We start from the raw sequence: 18,247 nt of genomic DNA, 5'->3' as shown, positions 1-18,247 counted from the left end.
CTAAGACTATGTTCAACATTACAGAGTTCAAAATAACAAAGGTTTAAAACATCACAGTATCAGTGTATCACACACTTAAGTTCAAAGTTCAACATTAAAACATAGTACTAAAAACAACATATAATCCCTTGTCTACCTTCTTGTAACCCTGTTAGGATTTCTATGGTATCTCTTCAAATGCTTTCGTAATCCAGCAGTTCCATGTACGTTAGGTTTAGCAGCATATAATCCCTTGCAATGATGACATTGATCTTGAGTGTCATTTATCCTTGTCATCTCCAACCAAACTTTAGATCTCGCTTTGATATGCTTCTTTTTGTTATCACCAGCTTGAGTGTCATTTATCCTTGTCACTAACAACATAATTTTTGAAAAAAATTTCTAACAGTTGAAATGAAAGCTTTGAACTAATCTTTCTATGCTCATAAACCAAAAGGTAGAACAACACTTCCTAAATCAGATATGAATAAACCCTGAAATTTTACAATTTTAAATCAATTGAATACTTTGTCCTGTCCCAATACTATGATAAATTAAAATGGGTGAAGAAGCCTCACCAGTAACGAGAGCAATCCAGATGGGAGCTGCTTCAAGAATACAACCCTTTTACCCTTGAATCTTCCAGCTAAGATAATCAAAACTGTTCCAGGAGTAATACTTTCCCTAATTTTTACCATAAACGAAAAACAAATCAGAACATAAACACAAGAAAACACAACAACAACAGTCACAAACAATGAGGATTCATGAATTTGTACCAACAAGCAACAACTATCCATTCAACTCAACCAACACAACACAAGATAAAAACCCTAATTCAATCTCAAATCAAACCCTAATTCAATCTTAGATTCTTAATAGTAACAAAACAATCGTTGGTTTATTCCTAAATCGATTTCAAATCCCAGTATCACACGATTCAAAGTTTCAAATCCTAGTTTATTCCTTAATCGATTTCAAATCCCATGAGAGTTAAAGTAACTTACAAATCTAAGCAGAAGAAGAAGAATTACCTAGGAGATGCTGAAGAAGAAGAAGAACAAATAACGAATCGATGATGATGATGATTCTGGTAAGCGACTGCTGCAGTCTTCAGAGAAGAAAAAAAAAAGAAACTGAAATAAAATTAGATAGGAATTAGAGATATGTTATACCTAGGAGGGATATGGACGGTAAGGATGTAAGATTCCTAAAAAAATCTAAGGCTATGATTAACCGGGACATATGGGTCGGGACAGGCAGGGACTCACCCCAGAACCAGTACCTGTACCGGCCTACTCCGGGTCTCTACTTTCAGAACCGGTACATGTACCGGCAACTCCGGGTCCGGTACGGTACAAGTCCGGGTTTTTCGGTTCCTGAACGTTATAGGTATTTTGGACCGGGTCTTGTGCAACTCTAGTCAAAGCTGACCTTGAAGCTGAGCATAAAGAAGAAGAGTACCGGGACTCATTATACAGCGATCCTGATATTCATCCAGAATTTGTCAATGAATCTGATAGAGATTCCGACGAAGAACTCGAAGAGGATTCCGCGAAAGACGACGATGATGAATCCGATAATTCTGACAAATCTGATGACTCCGATGAATCTGACGATTAGTCTTGGTCTTGAATCTCTTTGAGATTTTTTTTTTGTCGAAGTAGATATTTTCTGGTTATTTGAGCAGCTTGGATGTAGAGATGTTTCTTTAGAGATTATTTTTTGAACCATAATCCCTTGTTTATCTATTTTCCAAATCTTCCTCATATCTCCAGTCGATGGACCAATGTCCACGTAGACGATAATTGTCCACGGAGTGCAATTACACGTGGCCTGCCAGACAATCAATCCATAATCGTAATGTTGATTACGCCCGAACTGTCAGTCCCCAGTATTGTTACGCTTCTCCCATTCGTCATACATCTGATTCGAGATTCAGGGTTTCAGTAGAAACCGCAACAGACTTGTTTATCATTATGGGATAAGCATCCACCTTTTGACTTGCAATGCTTAGGGTTTTATTTAAATAGTCGACCATCTTCCTCCTTTGTGTATTATCAGAAGATTTTTTGATCACAATCCTACCTCTCATCACCATGTCCAGAAGCAGTGTTTCTTCCGGAAATGAATCTCGCGCCGAACATGCTGTGGTAGTATCCATATCGGTGAGTTAAACATTTTATTTTATCTTTGTTCAATCAGGATGATTAATTAAAATAAAATAATTTGTCGCAGGATAATCAGAAGAATCATCATTCTTCTTGTAGCTTGAGACCCAAACAGACCGTTAAAGCTCCTGCTCGGTACAGGTCGGCTCATGCTGATGCCGGAGCATCTGTAAGTAATTCCATAAATTCTCGACTGAGGTTTTACCATGCTCAATGGTCAATAAAATTAAATACTCCTTCGTTTCATCGCAGGTTGATGTTCGTGTTGTTGTCGATGCTAGAAAAAGGAGGAAGGAGAAATCAGTGGTTGTGGTTGATGATAGCAGCAACCGTGTTGACGAAAACTCTACTGATTCGGTGGAGACTGGGGTTAGGGTTCATTATCCTGAGTATCCAACAGCTGGACTCCCGTTTGAGGCTCCCATGATCAACAATTGACCGAATAATGAAGTTGGTGGTGGTTTCGTCATTCCCAAGTGTCACGCGCCCCTGAATAACAAAATTTGGAGAAGGTATGGGCATATTGCTACGACCGAAGTATGGAAAGGCTTTCTGCCAACCCTCCTGACTACAGTTGCAGGATTGTTACCGATCATTGAAGAGATGAACCGGATGCATCTACGAGATGTCAAGAATCATGAACTGCACAAATGGGACGAGATGATTTCAAACTGTGAAACCCTGCAATTCAACATAGGCTGGCTTCGTCATAGGCTCGAGATGATCAAAATTCACAAGGCGGCGGCTGCTGTTGATGCGATTTCTGCGACCACTGCCATATCGGAGGAGGAGAAGACACTTTCCTTGGAGTCATCAAGAGTTGAGAAGGCGGTACAGGACTTGAAAATGAAAACCAAAAATTTCCGGAAGAAGCTTTACAGGGTTTTCTATAGAGATTATCCTATGTTGGATGGTTTGCTCTGAGTGAGCATTTGAGAGAGAATTTTTTTTTATGTAGGTTTGAGATTTTGTTTTGAATAAAGTAGATGATTGAAAGATTCTTGTGAGATTCATAAAATACTTTGAATTTTGAATGGATGAGCATACTTTATACTATTTTGGAGAAAACGGAAATTACATTTAGAAATTTAATACTTTGAGGATCGTTCAAGCATAATACGCCTTGAGCCACTTGTCATTGATGATGTTTCCTTCGACTCCTCCATTAACAACTAATATTTTGTAATATCTGCTAGATATTGCGTTGGTAACTACGTAGGGCCCTTCCCATTTAGGAGAGAACTTGGGGGTGGACATGTCTTGCTGGATATGTTTTGCTGTTTTCAAAACCAAATGTCCTACTTGAAATGTTCTAGGTCTTACCATTTTGTTGTATGCCTTGGAAATTCTATGTTTTTAGGTTTCCACATATTTTTCTACCTTGGTCCTTCTCGATTCAAGCATGTCTAACTCAGCAATCCTCGAATTAGATACTTCGGATTCATCCCATTTCACTCTACTGGCCGCCGCGATTCTTGCAGAGGGAATGTTGATCTCAGCTGGGAGGATAGCATCAGCACCATAGACAAGAGAATACGGTGAAGTCCCAATTGAACTCCTTGGTGCGGTACGGTAGGCCCATAAAGCCATGGGTAATTCCTCATGCCACGTTCGTGGATTTTCATGAACTGTTCGACTGAGAATCCAGATCAAGGTTTTGTTGGTACTCTCCGCTTGTCCGTTTCCTTGGGGATAGTATGGTGTGGAGAAAATCTGTTTAATTCCATATTCCACGAGAAATTATGCAACATGTTTGTTGGCGACAGGAGTTCCATTATCTGTGATAATGTGTTTAGGAACACCGATTCCGCATATGATATATTCTTTGATGAAAGCTGCAATTGTGACTCAAGAGGTGCTTCGAAGAGGAATAGCTTCAACCCGCTTGGTGAAATACTCACTTGTTGTAATGATGTATTCATGTTTCTTCAAGATTCTGAATTGATTTTCCCGATAATATCCAGTCCCCAGCTGTAGAAGGGCCATGGACTGCTCGCAGAATTTAATGGGAGACAAGGAGTGTGGATAAGGTTACCGTGAACTTGGAATTGATGACATCTCCGAACATAGGCGGCCGCATCATCTTCCATGGTTGGCCAATAATGTTTCTCATGAATTTGGAGAAATAATTTCTTATTTCCTTGGTTTTCACCTTCGTGCATCTCTTTCAAGATTGTAGGAATTTCGTGTTCAGCCAAGCATCTCAGGAGGTTCCCACCAAAACTTTTGCGATACAAAATCCCTTTTCGGTAGACAAAACGTTTGGCTCTCTGAATGAGTTTGATTGCTCCCTTCTTCTCTGATGGAAGATCGTTGTCGCGAAGATACTTTATGTACGGTTCTCTATAGTCCCAAGTGTGATGGATTGTTAGAATCTCCAAATGGTGAGGTGGTGTCTGAAAATTGGGACAAGATCCTTGCAGCATCCTCGACTCAGCTTCCATAGAGGGCCAATAGTAACCAAGCCTTTGAAGCCTTCTGTAGAGTGTGACCACTAGGGTTTTCCCACATACTTCCTCATGTATGCATTTGATTTATTCACTGGCTTCTTCATCTCCAAAGCATCGTGACAGGGATCCATTAGGATTGCCGTAATATAATGCTCCGTGCAGCAGGAAAAAGTTTTTCAACTCCTTGAGACTAATTTTCCCCTCTGTAAGATAATTTCTCAATTCATGAATGATGGGCGCCCGCCAGTCGTTCGATTGAGCATCTTCGACTTGAGTAAGCCAAGCAGATGATACAAAGCGCCTTTGTACATGGATGGATTTCTCGGAGCCTTCAAATTGCAGTTTGGATGCTAGAGTTGCTAGACAATCAGCATGTCTATTGTTGGTACGGCCGGTATGAACATTTGTTGCATCAGAAAAATGAGTTAATAGTCGTTGCGCCTCGGTCCTGAATGGAGCAAGTGTTATTTCTTTGAGAGAGTATACGCCATTCATTTGATTGACCAACAAATTTGAGTCTTCTATGATTTCTAAGTGCTTTGCTCCGGCTTTCTTGGCTAAAGATAACCCTAGCAGAAAATCTTCATATTCTGCTGAATTGTTGGTGGAGTGAAAATCCAGCTTGAATGAGTGTGAGAAGACTTCACCGGATGGAGATACTATCACAATGCCCTCTCCACCAGTATCATTGCTCGGAGTGGCAGATCCATCAAAATATAGTAGCTATGTTTCTTCCTGAATGATTGAAATTTCTGGAAACTCACCGGGCACTTCTTCATGCAACATCGTGATGTCTTTTCCAGGGAAAGCAACAAGTAAGTCTGCAACTTCTTGTCATTTATTACTTTTGGAGGGACGCATGCTATGTAAAATTCTGACATTTGAAGTAGCCATTTTGCTGGTCTCCCGATCAAAGCAGGTTTCGACAGTAAGAACTTTATGGGATCAGCTTTGGCCACCAGCACGACCCTGTTTGAGAGTAGATAATGTCTGAACCTATGAATTGCATGAACCAATGCTAGACACACTCTTTCAGCCTTTGGGTATAGGAGTTGAGCATCCCTCATTGTGTGACTGAAGTAGTAGATTGGACGTTCGATGCCTTCTTCATCCTCTTGGGTGAGGAGTGCTCCAATAGCGACATCGCTGGAGGCTTCAGCGGTCGTCCTTGCACTGGAGATTTCATGACAGCAGGTGATAGTAATATTTTCTGTATTTTCTGAAGTGCTTCTTGTTGAACGGATGTCCATGCAAAATTTGCTCCTTTCTTCAACAGAGGAGTGAATGAAGCAATGAGTTGAGCAAGTACAGGAATGAAACGTCGGATATAATTGATTTTGCCCATGAAACTGTGGAGCTCTTTCACAGTTCGTAGAGGAGGCATGGTAGTAATGGCTTTTGTTTTGTATGGATCGAACTTGATTCCTTTTGCAGTGACTAAGAATCCAAGAAACTTTCCAGAAGAAACACCAAAAGAACATTTCAGAGGATTCATCTTCAGTTTTTATTCTCTACATCTTTCGAAGACTTGTCTTAGAATGTCTAGGTGGGATGCTCGAGTTTTCGATTTCACCGCCACATTGTCAACATAGTCTTCTACTTGCTTTTGCATCATGTCATGAAATATTACCGTCATGGCTCGCTGATAAGTGGCTCCTGCATTCTTCAAGCCGAAAGGCATCACTGTGCAGTGGAAGTTTCCAATGGGAGTTCAGAATGCAGTCTTGTTAGCATCATGTTAGTACATCTTGATTTGGTTATATTCACTGTAACCGTCCATGAATGAGAACATGTCATGACCACTGGTTGCATCAACGAGCATATCAATGTTTGGAAATGGAAAGTCATCCTTCGGGAAGCACTTGTTCAAGTTCCTGAAATCCACGCAACATCGGATCTGGCCATTTTTCTTCTTGACTGGGACAATGTTCGCCAGCCACGTTGGGTGTTGAATGGGTTTGATGATTCCTGCTGCTAGTAGTTTCTGGATCTCCACCTTGATCTATTCCTGAAATTCGTGTCTGAATTTCCTGGGCGGTTGCTTGACAGGTTTGGAACCGGGAGTGTGATGTGATTTCAAATTGAGTTGTAGTAAAAAGTTCGTTGAGACTTGTGAAAGTAAAGATTTTAGATTTAATGAAATTTAAAAACAAACAAAACTTAATTCAAGATTATTAGGAATAACCAAGACACTGATTCCACCATCAACATGAATAAATTATGGAAAATAATCCAAAACTCTAATTATCTTTTAAGTCCCTTATTTCTTAATTCACAATTAATCAAACATATTCTCAAATATTAATTGTATTCCCCAAGCATAGACTATCAATTGATTAAACAAAGTATAATCTATCAAATTGAATCACAAGTAATTAAGAAAATTATGTAAAGATTTAAAAACTCTGCAAGAGCAGTGACTAAGATTCAGTGAATTAAAAATTAGAGAAAATGAAATAGTTACCCATTATTCATGCATGAATAGCTTCCTCATTGCCTTGGCTGTGGGAGAATTAGCTCATCATCATGTTGGAAACACACTCAAAATTCATTTTTATTGCTCAAAGGGTGTTTACAAAGATGAAATAGAGAATAAACTATTAAAAACCGGTTTTGCAATAGTTATAAGTGTTACAAACTAAAAAGAACGATAGAACAGAGTACTGTCGCTGATTCTCGACCCTCGCATGTGTGTCATTTCCACTGTTGAGAAACGGATGCTGTTGCGCGCCTAATGTTCTTGGTGTTCTTCACAGCAGCAGAAATGGTGATTCTTCTGCAACTCGACTTTCACAGCTCTGTAATCTCCCCCAAACTCTCTGTAACCCTTCTCTGATACTCGAACACTCTATATATAATACACAGGCCTTCGAATATCTCCTCATTACTCCGAATAATCTCTTCATACTTCAGGCAGTAAAAAAAATATTTTCTAACCTGAATTAACATTTCACGCGCTAAAATGATGTAATAACACTCCAAACATGATCGTACACGCTGTAAGATTGATTCAACACGCCTCAGACACATATAATCTTTCCAAAACAACAAGAAATCTCGTGAAAACTTCTCGCCTGAACGTGTTACCCTGTTTTCTTCTTGCGGAATATCCAGCCAAACTGGATCGAACCAAAGGCCTTTACCAAGCCTGATAAGCCCAATCACGTCATCCCAAAGAGTTTCAGCCATTTAGTCTCTTTGATTCCCGTCCAAAATGCGAATCCAAAATCTGCTACAGCCCGTGAGCTTTTCCCGCCAAAACGATTTTTTGAAATGATGAAGATGGTGTCCCCCTAACCAAACCAGGGGTGCAAATAGCAGGTGGTGCTCTTGGGGTGCAAATAGCAGGTAGTGTGCCCCTTAGTAATTGGGTGCTGAGGATGAATTTGGGCTACTCATAACCTTGGGTGCCCCTTAGCAAAATATGGGGTCCGTATAGCAAATGTCCTCCGGGGGTCCAAATAACACTTTTTGAGCAACTTTTTCCACACAAGTGTATTTCTCCAAAACACCTACACAAACATAAAAACACCATAATAAGTACAAAATCAAGCACTAGCAATAGAGACACTGAGGACAATTCAGACACAAAAATGTGTCTATCAAATACCCCCAAACTTATTATTTGCTAGTCCTCGAGCAAATCTAATATAAAATGACTACACTTAGCACGTGCAGCAAGCCGTTAAACTGATAGGTGGCCCTAGCGGCGGAGTGTTGTCTCCGGAGGGTTTACCAGAGGTGTACCCACAAAACCTTTACTCCAGACCCTAGCTATCTACGTAGAACCTTTGAAGGCACTAAAGAATCTCCTTGGTTGGCATACAATCATTGACTATAGGAGGAAGTACCCTGATGTGAAATTCCAATTGTTGTACACGAGTTTGCACTCATCATACTAAAATTCATATATAAATTTCAGAGCTCTACTCAGATAGTTTCTAAATATCATAACCGGAGTCAACCAATCACATGGAAAGATTAAGAAGATGGATAAAGAGAAAAATAGATGGTTCAAAGTGAACGGTGTTTCCCATATCTGTCTGAAGGCCTCTGCCAAGATGAACCTATCCTAATGGACTGAGATACCGGTCTGACTAATATCGACACAACTGACATATACAAGGGGACCAGTGGTCGATAAACCTAACTATAAGTCAACACAACTGGCATATACAAGGGCACCAGTGGTCGACTTTATTGAATTTATTCCGGTTGGTCTGATGGTCTGGTCTCAAACTTTTTTTTTTTTTGGTATCTCAATCACCCTATTTCACCCAGTAATGGTAACAACTTGAGTCATGTGCCCCACCCAAATCACTTAAGAAATAAAAACAAAAGGGATTAGGATTCAACGAGTTATGGCGAAACTACCATATTTTTTTTAATTCTAACACCTGAGCTCTGTGCTTTTATGAATAGACTCTTTAGATGTTTCCATCTAATCAGATTGGTTCCTCAACTCATACAACCAAGATGTTCCCATCCACTTAGATTGGTTAGTGTCAACCTTAATAAGCATAAATTTCTAGGCTCTGGAGTTTATTTATTGCAACTAAAAGCTAACAAAAAGTTTCTTCCCCACCCCCAAACTTAAATCTAACATTGTCCTCAATGTTTCTAATGAAAGAGCAATACCAAAAAGCAAAGTAACATGAGGAATCAGTAAAGAGAGAAGTCGGAAAGATAGTACCTGGGTGAAGAGAGAAATCAAAAACTAATATACAACATACAATCGCCTCGATGGTCAATCAAGGGTAAACAGGGTCCTCCAGAGGGACCTCCTCAACTTCACCTGTAGGAAAGGGTTCTAAAAAGGGTTTTAATCTCTGACCTTTAACCTTCGAAGAACTACTACCATATGGTGTCTCGATCTCAACAGCTCCATGAGGAAAGACAGTGTGAACAATAAAAGGACCCGTCCACCGAGAACGTAACTTCCCAGGGAAAAGATGCAAGCGGGTATCATACAAAAGAACTTTTTGACCTGGAGAAAATGACTTTCTTAAAATATTCTTATCATGCACAAGTTTCATTTTGTTCTTATACTCCTTCGCACTATCGTAAGCATCTATACGAATCTCTTCCAACTCATTGAGCTGGAGTTTCCTATGGGCTCCTGCCTTGTCAAGTGAAAAATTTAGCTGCTTAACAGCCCAATAAGATCTATGTTCTAACTCAACAGGTAAATGACATGCCTTGCCATACACAAGCTGATAAGGCGACGTTCCAATGGGGGTCTTAAACGCAGTACGATAAGCTCATAAGGCATCAGTAAGCCTAGACGACCAGTCGTTCCGATTAGAATTAACTGTTTTCTCTAATATACGCTTTATCTCCCTATTGGAAACCTCTACCTGACCACTAGTCTGTGGATGATATGGGGTAGTTATCTTATGTGTAATACCATATTTCTTCATCAAAATCCTAAAAGGTCCATTACAAAAGTGTGACCCTCCATCACTAATTATAGCTCGCGGTGTACCAAAACGTGTAAGTATATTCTTTTTCAAGAACTCAATCACAACCCTATGGTCATTAGTTTTGCACGCAACTGCCTCAATCCACTTAGAGACATAGTCTACAGCGACAAGGAAGTAAAGGTTACCAAAAGAATTAGGAAACAGATCCATAAAGTCAATACCCCACACATCAAAGACCTCAACAACTAAAATAGGGTTCAAGGGCATCATGTTCCTACAGGAAATGGTTCCTAATTTCTGGCGACGCTCACAAGTAACACAGTGACTATGGGAGTCTTTAAACAACAAAGGCCAATAGAATCCACACTGCAATATCTTAGCAGCAGTCTTCTTAGCACTAAAGTGACCCCCACAAGCATGATCATGACAAAAGGATATAATACTGGACTGGTCACTCTCAGGTATACATCTCCTAATAATCTGGTCTGGACAATACTTAAATAGATAAGGATCATCCCAAAAGAAGTGCTTCACCTCGGCTAAAAACCTAGAACGATCTTGCTTACCCCAATGTTGAGGCATTCGACCAGTAACAAGATAATTCACTATATTCACATACCAAGGTGCTTGGTTAACAAAGAACAGTTGTTCATCAGGAAAACTATCCCTAACAGGAGGATAATCATTAAGAGTATCCACAACAATCCTAGAAAAGTGGTCTGCTACTACATTTTCTGCACCTTCTTTTATCTCTAATGTCTAAGGAAAATTCCTGCAACAATAGGATCCATCTAATCAATTTAGGTTTAGTATCCTTCTTGGAAAGAAGATACTTCAAAGCAGCATGATCAGTAAAGATTATGACCTTAGAACCTAAGAGGTAGGATCTAAACTTGTCTAAGGCAAACACAATAGCTAATAGTTCCTTCTCCATAGTGGTATAGTTCAACTGGGAATCATTCAGAGTTTTTCTAGCATAGTAAATCACATGAAGTAACTTATTTTCTCGCTGACCTAGCACAACACCAATAGCATAATCTGAAGCATCACACATGATCTCAAAGGGTAGGTTCCAATTGGGTGCCTGGACTATGGGGGAGGTAGTGAGTAAATTCTTAAGCTTCTCAAAAGCCTCTAAACAAGCATCATCAAAGACAAACTTAACGTATTTTGCAAGCAAATTGCAAAGAGTTCTAGAGATTAAGCTAAAATCCTTAATGAATCGACGATAAAAACCTGCATGCCCTAAGAATGACCTAATATCTCTTACGGTTTTTGGGACCTATAAAGTTTTAATAAGGTCAACTTTGGCTCTGTCTACCTCTATACCCTTCGAAGATACGATATTCCCTAGAAAAATTCCTGAACGAACCATGAAGTGACATTTCTCCCAATTAAGCACTAAATTCTTTTCCTTACACCTAGTCAAAACTAATGACAAATGATGCAAGCACTCATCGAAATACGAACCAAACAATGAAAAATCATCCATAAAGACCTCTAAGAACCTGTTCTACCATGTCAGAAAATATGCTCAGCATACAACGCTGAAAGGTCGCAGGGGCAATACATAGCCCGAAAGGCATGCGTCTATACGCAAACGTACCAAAGGGACAGGTAAAAGTGGTTTTCTCTTGGTCTTATGGGGAAATAACAACCTGATTATAACCGCAGTATCCATCTAAAAAGCAATAATGGCTACTTCCAGCTAATCTCTCTAGCATTTGGTCGATGAAGGGAAGGGGAAAGTGCTCTTTCCTAGCGACCTTGTTCAATTTACTATAGTCAATAAAGACACGCCAACCCGTGGTCACCTGGGTTGGGATTAACTCATTGTTATCATTCTGGACTACAGTAATACCGGATTTCTTTGGAACAACCTGAACGGGGCTGACCCACTTACTGTCTGAAATGGGGTAGATAATGCCTGCATCCAACAGCTTAAGAACCTCGGTTCGAACTACTTCTTTCATATTAGGGTTCAGTCGACGTTGCATCTCCCTAGAAGGTTTGGTGTCACTCTCTACATAGATATGATGCATACAATCAGTAGGACTTATACCCTTAATGTCTGCTATGGTCCACCGTAAAGCTTCCTTGTTATTCAGAAGGACGGTCACTATCCTACTTTCCTGATCACTATCCAAGTCGGATGCTATAACCACAGGTAAAGTTTCAGATGGGCCTAAAAACACATACTTCAGGGAAACCGTTAATGGTTTAAGGTCCAACTTAGGAGGCTTTTCTAACGAAGGAACTAGGGTAGACTCAGAAACGGGTAGAGGTTCGAACTTAGGTTTCCAGCCATTACTAGTGTCTATCAAAGGGGTTGAATCTAACAAAGCATTCACCTCATTAATCACATCGTCATCATCAAAATCAATCCCAAAGTGGGCTAGGCATTTTTCTAATGGATCTTCTAACAAAGTGTTTGGTAATGACTCCTCGACTAATGTTCCTATCATGTTCACTTCTTCTATGTTCATCTAGTTCAGAGGGTAGCTTACTAATATTAAAAATGTTCAGCTCAATAGTCATATTACCAAAAGAAAAATTCATAATACCATTTCGACAGTTAATGATCGCATTGGATGTAGCTAAAAACGGGCGACCTAAAATCACTGGTATTTGGTTCTCTGGGTCAGGGACAGGTTGGGTATCTAGGATAACAAAATCCACTGGATAAATAAACTTGTCGACCTCAATAAGAACGTCCTCGATCACACCACAAGGAATTTTAACTGACATATCAGCTAACTGAAGTGTCATCTGTGTAGGTTTCATCTCACCAAGTCCTAGCTTAAGGTACACATGGTATGGCAGTAAGTTCACACTGGCTCCTAAGTCAAGCAAAGCTTTCTCGACATGGTATTTACCTATTATGCAAGAAATAGTAGGGGACCCTGGGTCTTTATACTTAAGAGTAGTGGTATTCTGAATAATAGAACTCACATGACTAGCTAGGAAGGCTTTCTTCTGGACACTAAGTTTTCGCTTTCGCGTACACATATCCTTAAGAAACTTGGCATAAGCGGGAATCTGCTTAATCGCATCTAACAATGGGAGGTTGATAGTAACCTGCTTAAAAACCTCCAATATATCATTAAAGTTGGACTCCCTCTTAGTTGGAACTAGCAGCTAGGGGAACGGGGCTCTGGGAACAAAGCCGGGCTCAGCAGGACTCTCATTGGTCTCTTTGGAGAATCTATCAGTCTCCTCATTTTCTGGCTCAGCAGGGTGAACTACAACATGTTCACTATCAGGCATGGCAACCTTATTGTCAACTTTCTTTCCACTCCTAAGGGTTGTTATAGAATTCACATGATTGTACGATTTCTCTCCTTTAGGGTTAGGATCAGTTTGACTAGGGAATCTTTCATCTTCTCTTTCACTAAGAAACTTAGCTATTTGGCCTACTTGAAGTTCTAAGTTAGCAAGAGACTGGGAATTATTCTTAAAATTCTGCCTGGTTTCTTCTTGAAAACCATAGTGGTTCTTTGATAACATCTCATGGTTCTTTTCTATCATAGTAAGGGTTTTTCTAAGGTGGAGATCTTTTTCTCATTCTGAAACTGGGGTTGACCTGAAGAGTTCTTAGCGTAACCAAAACGTGGGAGAGGCTGAGAATTACTAGACTGTCCTTGATTCTGACCCTTAGACCAAGAAAAATTAGGATGGTTTTTCCAACCAGGGTTGTAAGTATCTGAGTATGGGTCAAACTTCTGACGGTTCTCAAACATAGCATTGTTATAGACAACATGGGATTGCTCTTCACTAACCCTACCTTCCCAAAAAGATTTATTGGATTCTACTTCACAACTAGACACTTGAGAGGATCTAAACCTATCATCAGGTTCAACAAGAAACTTATGTTTAGTATGATTCAATTCCAAAGCTTCTAACCTTCTAGACAAAGCAACAAACTTAGCATCAGACCCGAAGCTTGTATCTACCACATTGGTGCTACTTCTATTGACCAAGAGTCTTTTGGGGGATTCAACACAAGACTCCCACTGTAGGGATTGTTTAGCAACAGCTCCTAAGAAGGTAAAAGCATCATCAACACTTTTACTAGTGAACTCACCAGCGCACATAGACTCAACCATGGCTTTGGTTGAATAGTCTAAAACATCATAAATAATCTCTACCAGTTTCATCTTATCAAATCCATGGTGAGGACACTGGGATAGGAGATCATTGAATTTCTCTAAGAACCTATAAAGAGACTCTCCCTCTTGTTGCACACTAGCACTAATTTTCTGCCTAACAGACACAGTTTTATGCTTAGAGTATAATTTCATATAGAAAGCAGCAATAAGTTCCTGCCATGTTTCAATGGATTCAGATGGTAGGTTGTTCAGCCAGGTCTTGGCTTTATCTCTTAAGCAAACGGGAAACATCTTAAGTTTCAAGACTTCATCAGTAAGGTCTTTTATTCTAATTGTCCCACAAATTTCCTCAAAGTCCCTTATATGAAAATAAGGGTTCTCATCATCTTTCCCTAAGAATATAGGGATCATCTGAAGAATACTAGTTTTTATCTCAAAATTAGCCGTACTGGCTGGAAATTTAATGCACGAAGCTCGTGTGGACCTAGTTGGGAACATGTAATATTTCAAAGTTGCCATTGCTAGCACAGTTGAAGTACTAGGGGTATTTTCCTCACGAAGAGACAAATTCTCAAAATTGAAGTTTCCAAAAACAGGGATCTCAAAAGAAGAGTCTTCGAGCTCCCCGCCTTCACAAGAAGAACTACTAGGTTTATCACTGATCAAACGACCTAGAGTGTTTCTTTTCCAAGCCCGCTCTTTAATAACCTTGGGCATACACTAGAAAAACAAAAGATAAAGAAAGAAATCCTAAAAGGAAGGGAAGTTCTATGCAAACACAAACAAGGCTGACTCCACCACAACAAACCTACTTATTTCTAGCAAACAAAAAGCATGATGGCTCCACTTAGATTGTTTCTAGACCAGCTTCTAATCCTTCGAAAGGGAATTCGTTACAATTTAAGCAAACCCCTATGGAATCAATCTGAGTTTAAGTAAGTTGAATCAAGACGAGGGAAGCTCAATGGAGCTTTGATACCCAAGGCCTCACCGGCGTTACAAGGCGGCGTATTCAACTCACAGAAACCATCATGAAATTTGAAGCATGCTTAAAAGAGTTACCAATATTTTTCGAATGACTTTCTTATTAAGCTCGTTACCCTATAGGTCTCGTTCTAGTCAAATTTTAGGCTTAGGTTCGCGTTTGGTTTCGTTTTTCTAAGGCGGGCAAGAAGGGAACGATGATGAAATCTGAACCCTTATCTTGTATGGCCAGTCCTTGCCCTTTACTAGGAAATTAAAGCAGTCGTTTTCAAATCCTCAGCATATATGCAAATGAAGGAATACAATAACTCGCTGACAGGAGATTCGCGAGTGTTTCGACAAACTTACCTCCCGTACCAGACGGGGGATGAACTGCTGAAGTCGACTTGGGCCACGACTCCTATGTCATGTACGAACCCGAGGGACCGAGGCGATATCGTAATCGCCGTCCTTCTCTGCAAACAGTTTATATTTGAACTACCCTTCCGTAGGGTTTAAAAAAAATAAAGTCCCAAAGTCCACAGTCCAAAGTCCGAAAATAAAGTCCAAAAGAAAAAGATAATCTAAAAGAAATTCTAAAAAAAAAATATATTTGTCTCTCTCTCTCTCTCTTTTTTTAATTAATTTTTATTATCCTTTTCTTTCGCTCCTTTCACTTTGCTTTTACACCAAATCTTTAAGTATTCACCAAAATCTTTGGCAAATTTTTCCTTCCCTCCAAATTCCAAAATCTGTAAGGAAAAGACAAAAACCCAGAAACGTAAAGAAGAACAAATAAAATAAAAAACAAATAAAAACCTAAAAAAGAAAAGAAAATCTAAATACTCTATCCTAAAGACAAGTCCGCGTCGGCGGCGCCATAAATTGATGTGATTTCAAATTGAGTTGTAGAAAAAAGTTCGTTGAGACTTGTGAAATCAATGATTTTAGATTTAATGAAATTTAAAAACAAACAAAACTTAATTCAAGATTATTAGGAATAACCAAGACACTGATTCCACTATCACACATGAATAAATTATGAAAAATAATCAAAAACTCTAATTATCTTTTAAGTCCCTTATTTCTTAATTCATAATTAATCAAACATATTCTCAAATATTAATTGTATTCCCCAATCATAGACTATCAATTGATTAAACAAAGTATAATCTATCAAATTAAATCACAAGTAACTAAGAAAATTATGTAAACATTTAAAAACTCTGCAAGAGCAGTGATTGAGTGAATTATAATTAAAAATTAGAGAAAATGAAATAGTTACCCATTATTCATGCGTGAATAGCTTCCTCATTGCCTTGGTTGTGGGATAATTAGCTCATCATCATGTTGGAACACACTCAAAATTCATTTTTATTGCTCAAAGGTGTTTACAAAGATGAAATAGAGAAAAAACTATTAAAAACCGGGTTTCCAACAGTTATAAGTGTTACAAACTGAAAAGAACGATAGAACAGAGTACTGTCGCTGATTCTCGACCCTCGCCTGTGTGTCGTTTCCACTGTTGAGAAACGGCTGTTGTTGCGCGCCTAATGTTCTTGGTGTTCTTCACAGCAACACAAATGGTGATTCTTCTGCAAATCGACTTTCACAGCTCTGTAATCTCCCCCAAACTCTCCGTAACCCTTCTCTGATACTCCAATACTCTATATATACTACACATGCCTTCGAATATCTCCTCATTACTCCGAATAATCTCTTCATACTTCAGGCAGTAAAAAAAATATTTTCTTTCCTGAATTAACATTTCACGCGCTAAAATGATGTAATAACACTCCAAACATGATCGTACATGTTGTAAGATTGATTCAACACGCCTCAGACACATTTAATCTTTCCAAAACAATAAGAAATCTCGTGAAAAATTCTCGCCTGAACGTGTTACCCTGTTTTCTTCTCGCGGAATATCCATCCAAACTGGATTGAACCAAAGGCCTTTACCAAGCCTGATAAGCCAAATCAGTCATTTAGTCTCTTTGATTCCCGTCCAAAATGCGAATCCAAAATCTGCTACAGCCTGTGAGCTTTTCCCGCCAAAACGATTATTTGAAATGATGAAGATGGTGTCCCCCTAACCAAACCAGGGGTGAAAATAGCAGGTGGCGCTCTGGAGGTGCAAATAGCAGGTAGTGTTCCCCTTAGTAATTGGGTGCTGAGGATGAATTTGGGCTACTCATAACCTTGGGTGCCCCTTAGCCAAATCTGGGGTCTGTATAGCAAATGTCATCCGGGGTTCCAAATAGCACTTTTTGAGCAACTTTTTCCACACAAGTGTATTTCTCCAAAACCACCTACACAAACATAAAAACACCATAATAAGTACAAAATCAAGCACTAGCAATAGAGACACTGAGGACAATTTAGACACAAAAATGTGTCTATCAGAGTGATGTGCAGATGATGAGCAACTAGTTTTTCATCCAGGCCGGGTATCTCTTCAGACGTCCAGGCGAAGATATCTTGATACTCTTTCAACAGACCTATCAATCCTTCTCGTTCCTCAGGTGAGAGAGCAGAACTGATTAGAACTGGTCTTGGATTCCCGTCCATTCTGATGTTGATAGTCTCAAGGCCGTCAGTTGTGGAATCTGTGCCATCTTGCAACTGTCGTGGTGCATCTCGAATTACTTTGTCGAGCGATTGCTCACTCTGGCATGATTCTTTGGGGCGGGGAGACTTTTCATCGGCCTCCCCCATTAATTGCTAATCCTTACGACGGAGATAAATGACTCTCCCTTCTGCGTCATAATCAGTAATAAAGTTGGACCTTTTATGGGTAGTACCTTGACCTTGACGATGCTTGAGCGGTGTAGTCGACGGTTTAACAGATTTAGCAACTATTGATGATGGTTTGTCAGTTTTCTAAATAGATTTCCATCTTGTGAGTGGAGTACCGCAGATCTTGCTTGGAGGTTCGGGGATGCTCTTTGGAGGTTCCAGGAACTCAACATCATAAATTGGAGCATAAGGAGACACCGAAGCTGGGATGCGAACAATTTTGTTGTTGAACAAAGCCTTCATACACTGGTGGTACGTTGAAGGAATAACCTTATTTTCATGAAGCCATGGTCTTCCGAGTATCATGTTATAGTCAGGGTCTTTCTCGATCACGTGAAACTTGACAGTGGATT

At 39.6% G+C, this 18,247-nt stretch overlaps 1 protein-coding gene and 1 pseudogene across 1 annotated transcript; one reads left to right on the top strand and one right to left on the bottom strand.

The window, feature by feature from the left end:
* The first annotated feature begins 1,224 nt into the window (after positions 1-1,224).
* LOC113360540 (nucleophosmin-like) lies at positions 1,225-1,602 on the top strand. The gene is made up of 2 exons (XM_026604043.1): positions 1,225-1,329; positions 1,372-1,602. The coding sequence occupies exons 1-2, from the start codon at positions 1,225-1,227 to the stop codon at positions 1,600-1,602; spliced, it is 336 nt and encodes a 111-aa protein (XP_026459828.1).
* An 8,361-nt stretch (positions 1,603-9,963) lies between these two features.
* Positions 9,964-12,002, bottom strand: LOC113362260 (annotated as a pseudogene).
* Positions 12,003-18,247: the final 6,245 nt, after the last annotated feature.

Source organism: Papaver somniferum, chromosome 3 (assembly GCF_003573695.1).
Source record: "Papaver somniferum cultivar HN1 chromosome 3, ASM357369v1, whole genome shotgun sequence".
NCBI lineage: Eukaryota > Viridiplantae > Streptophyta > Magnoliopsida > Ranunculales > Papaveraceae > Papaver > Papaver somniferum.
Note: the sequence above shows the minus strand (reverse complement) of the source record. Positions and strands in the feature narration are given on the sequence as shown.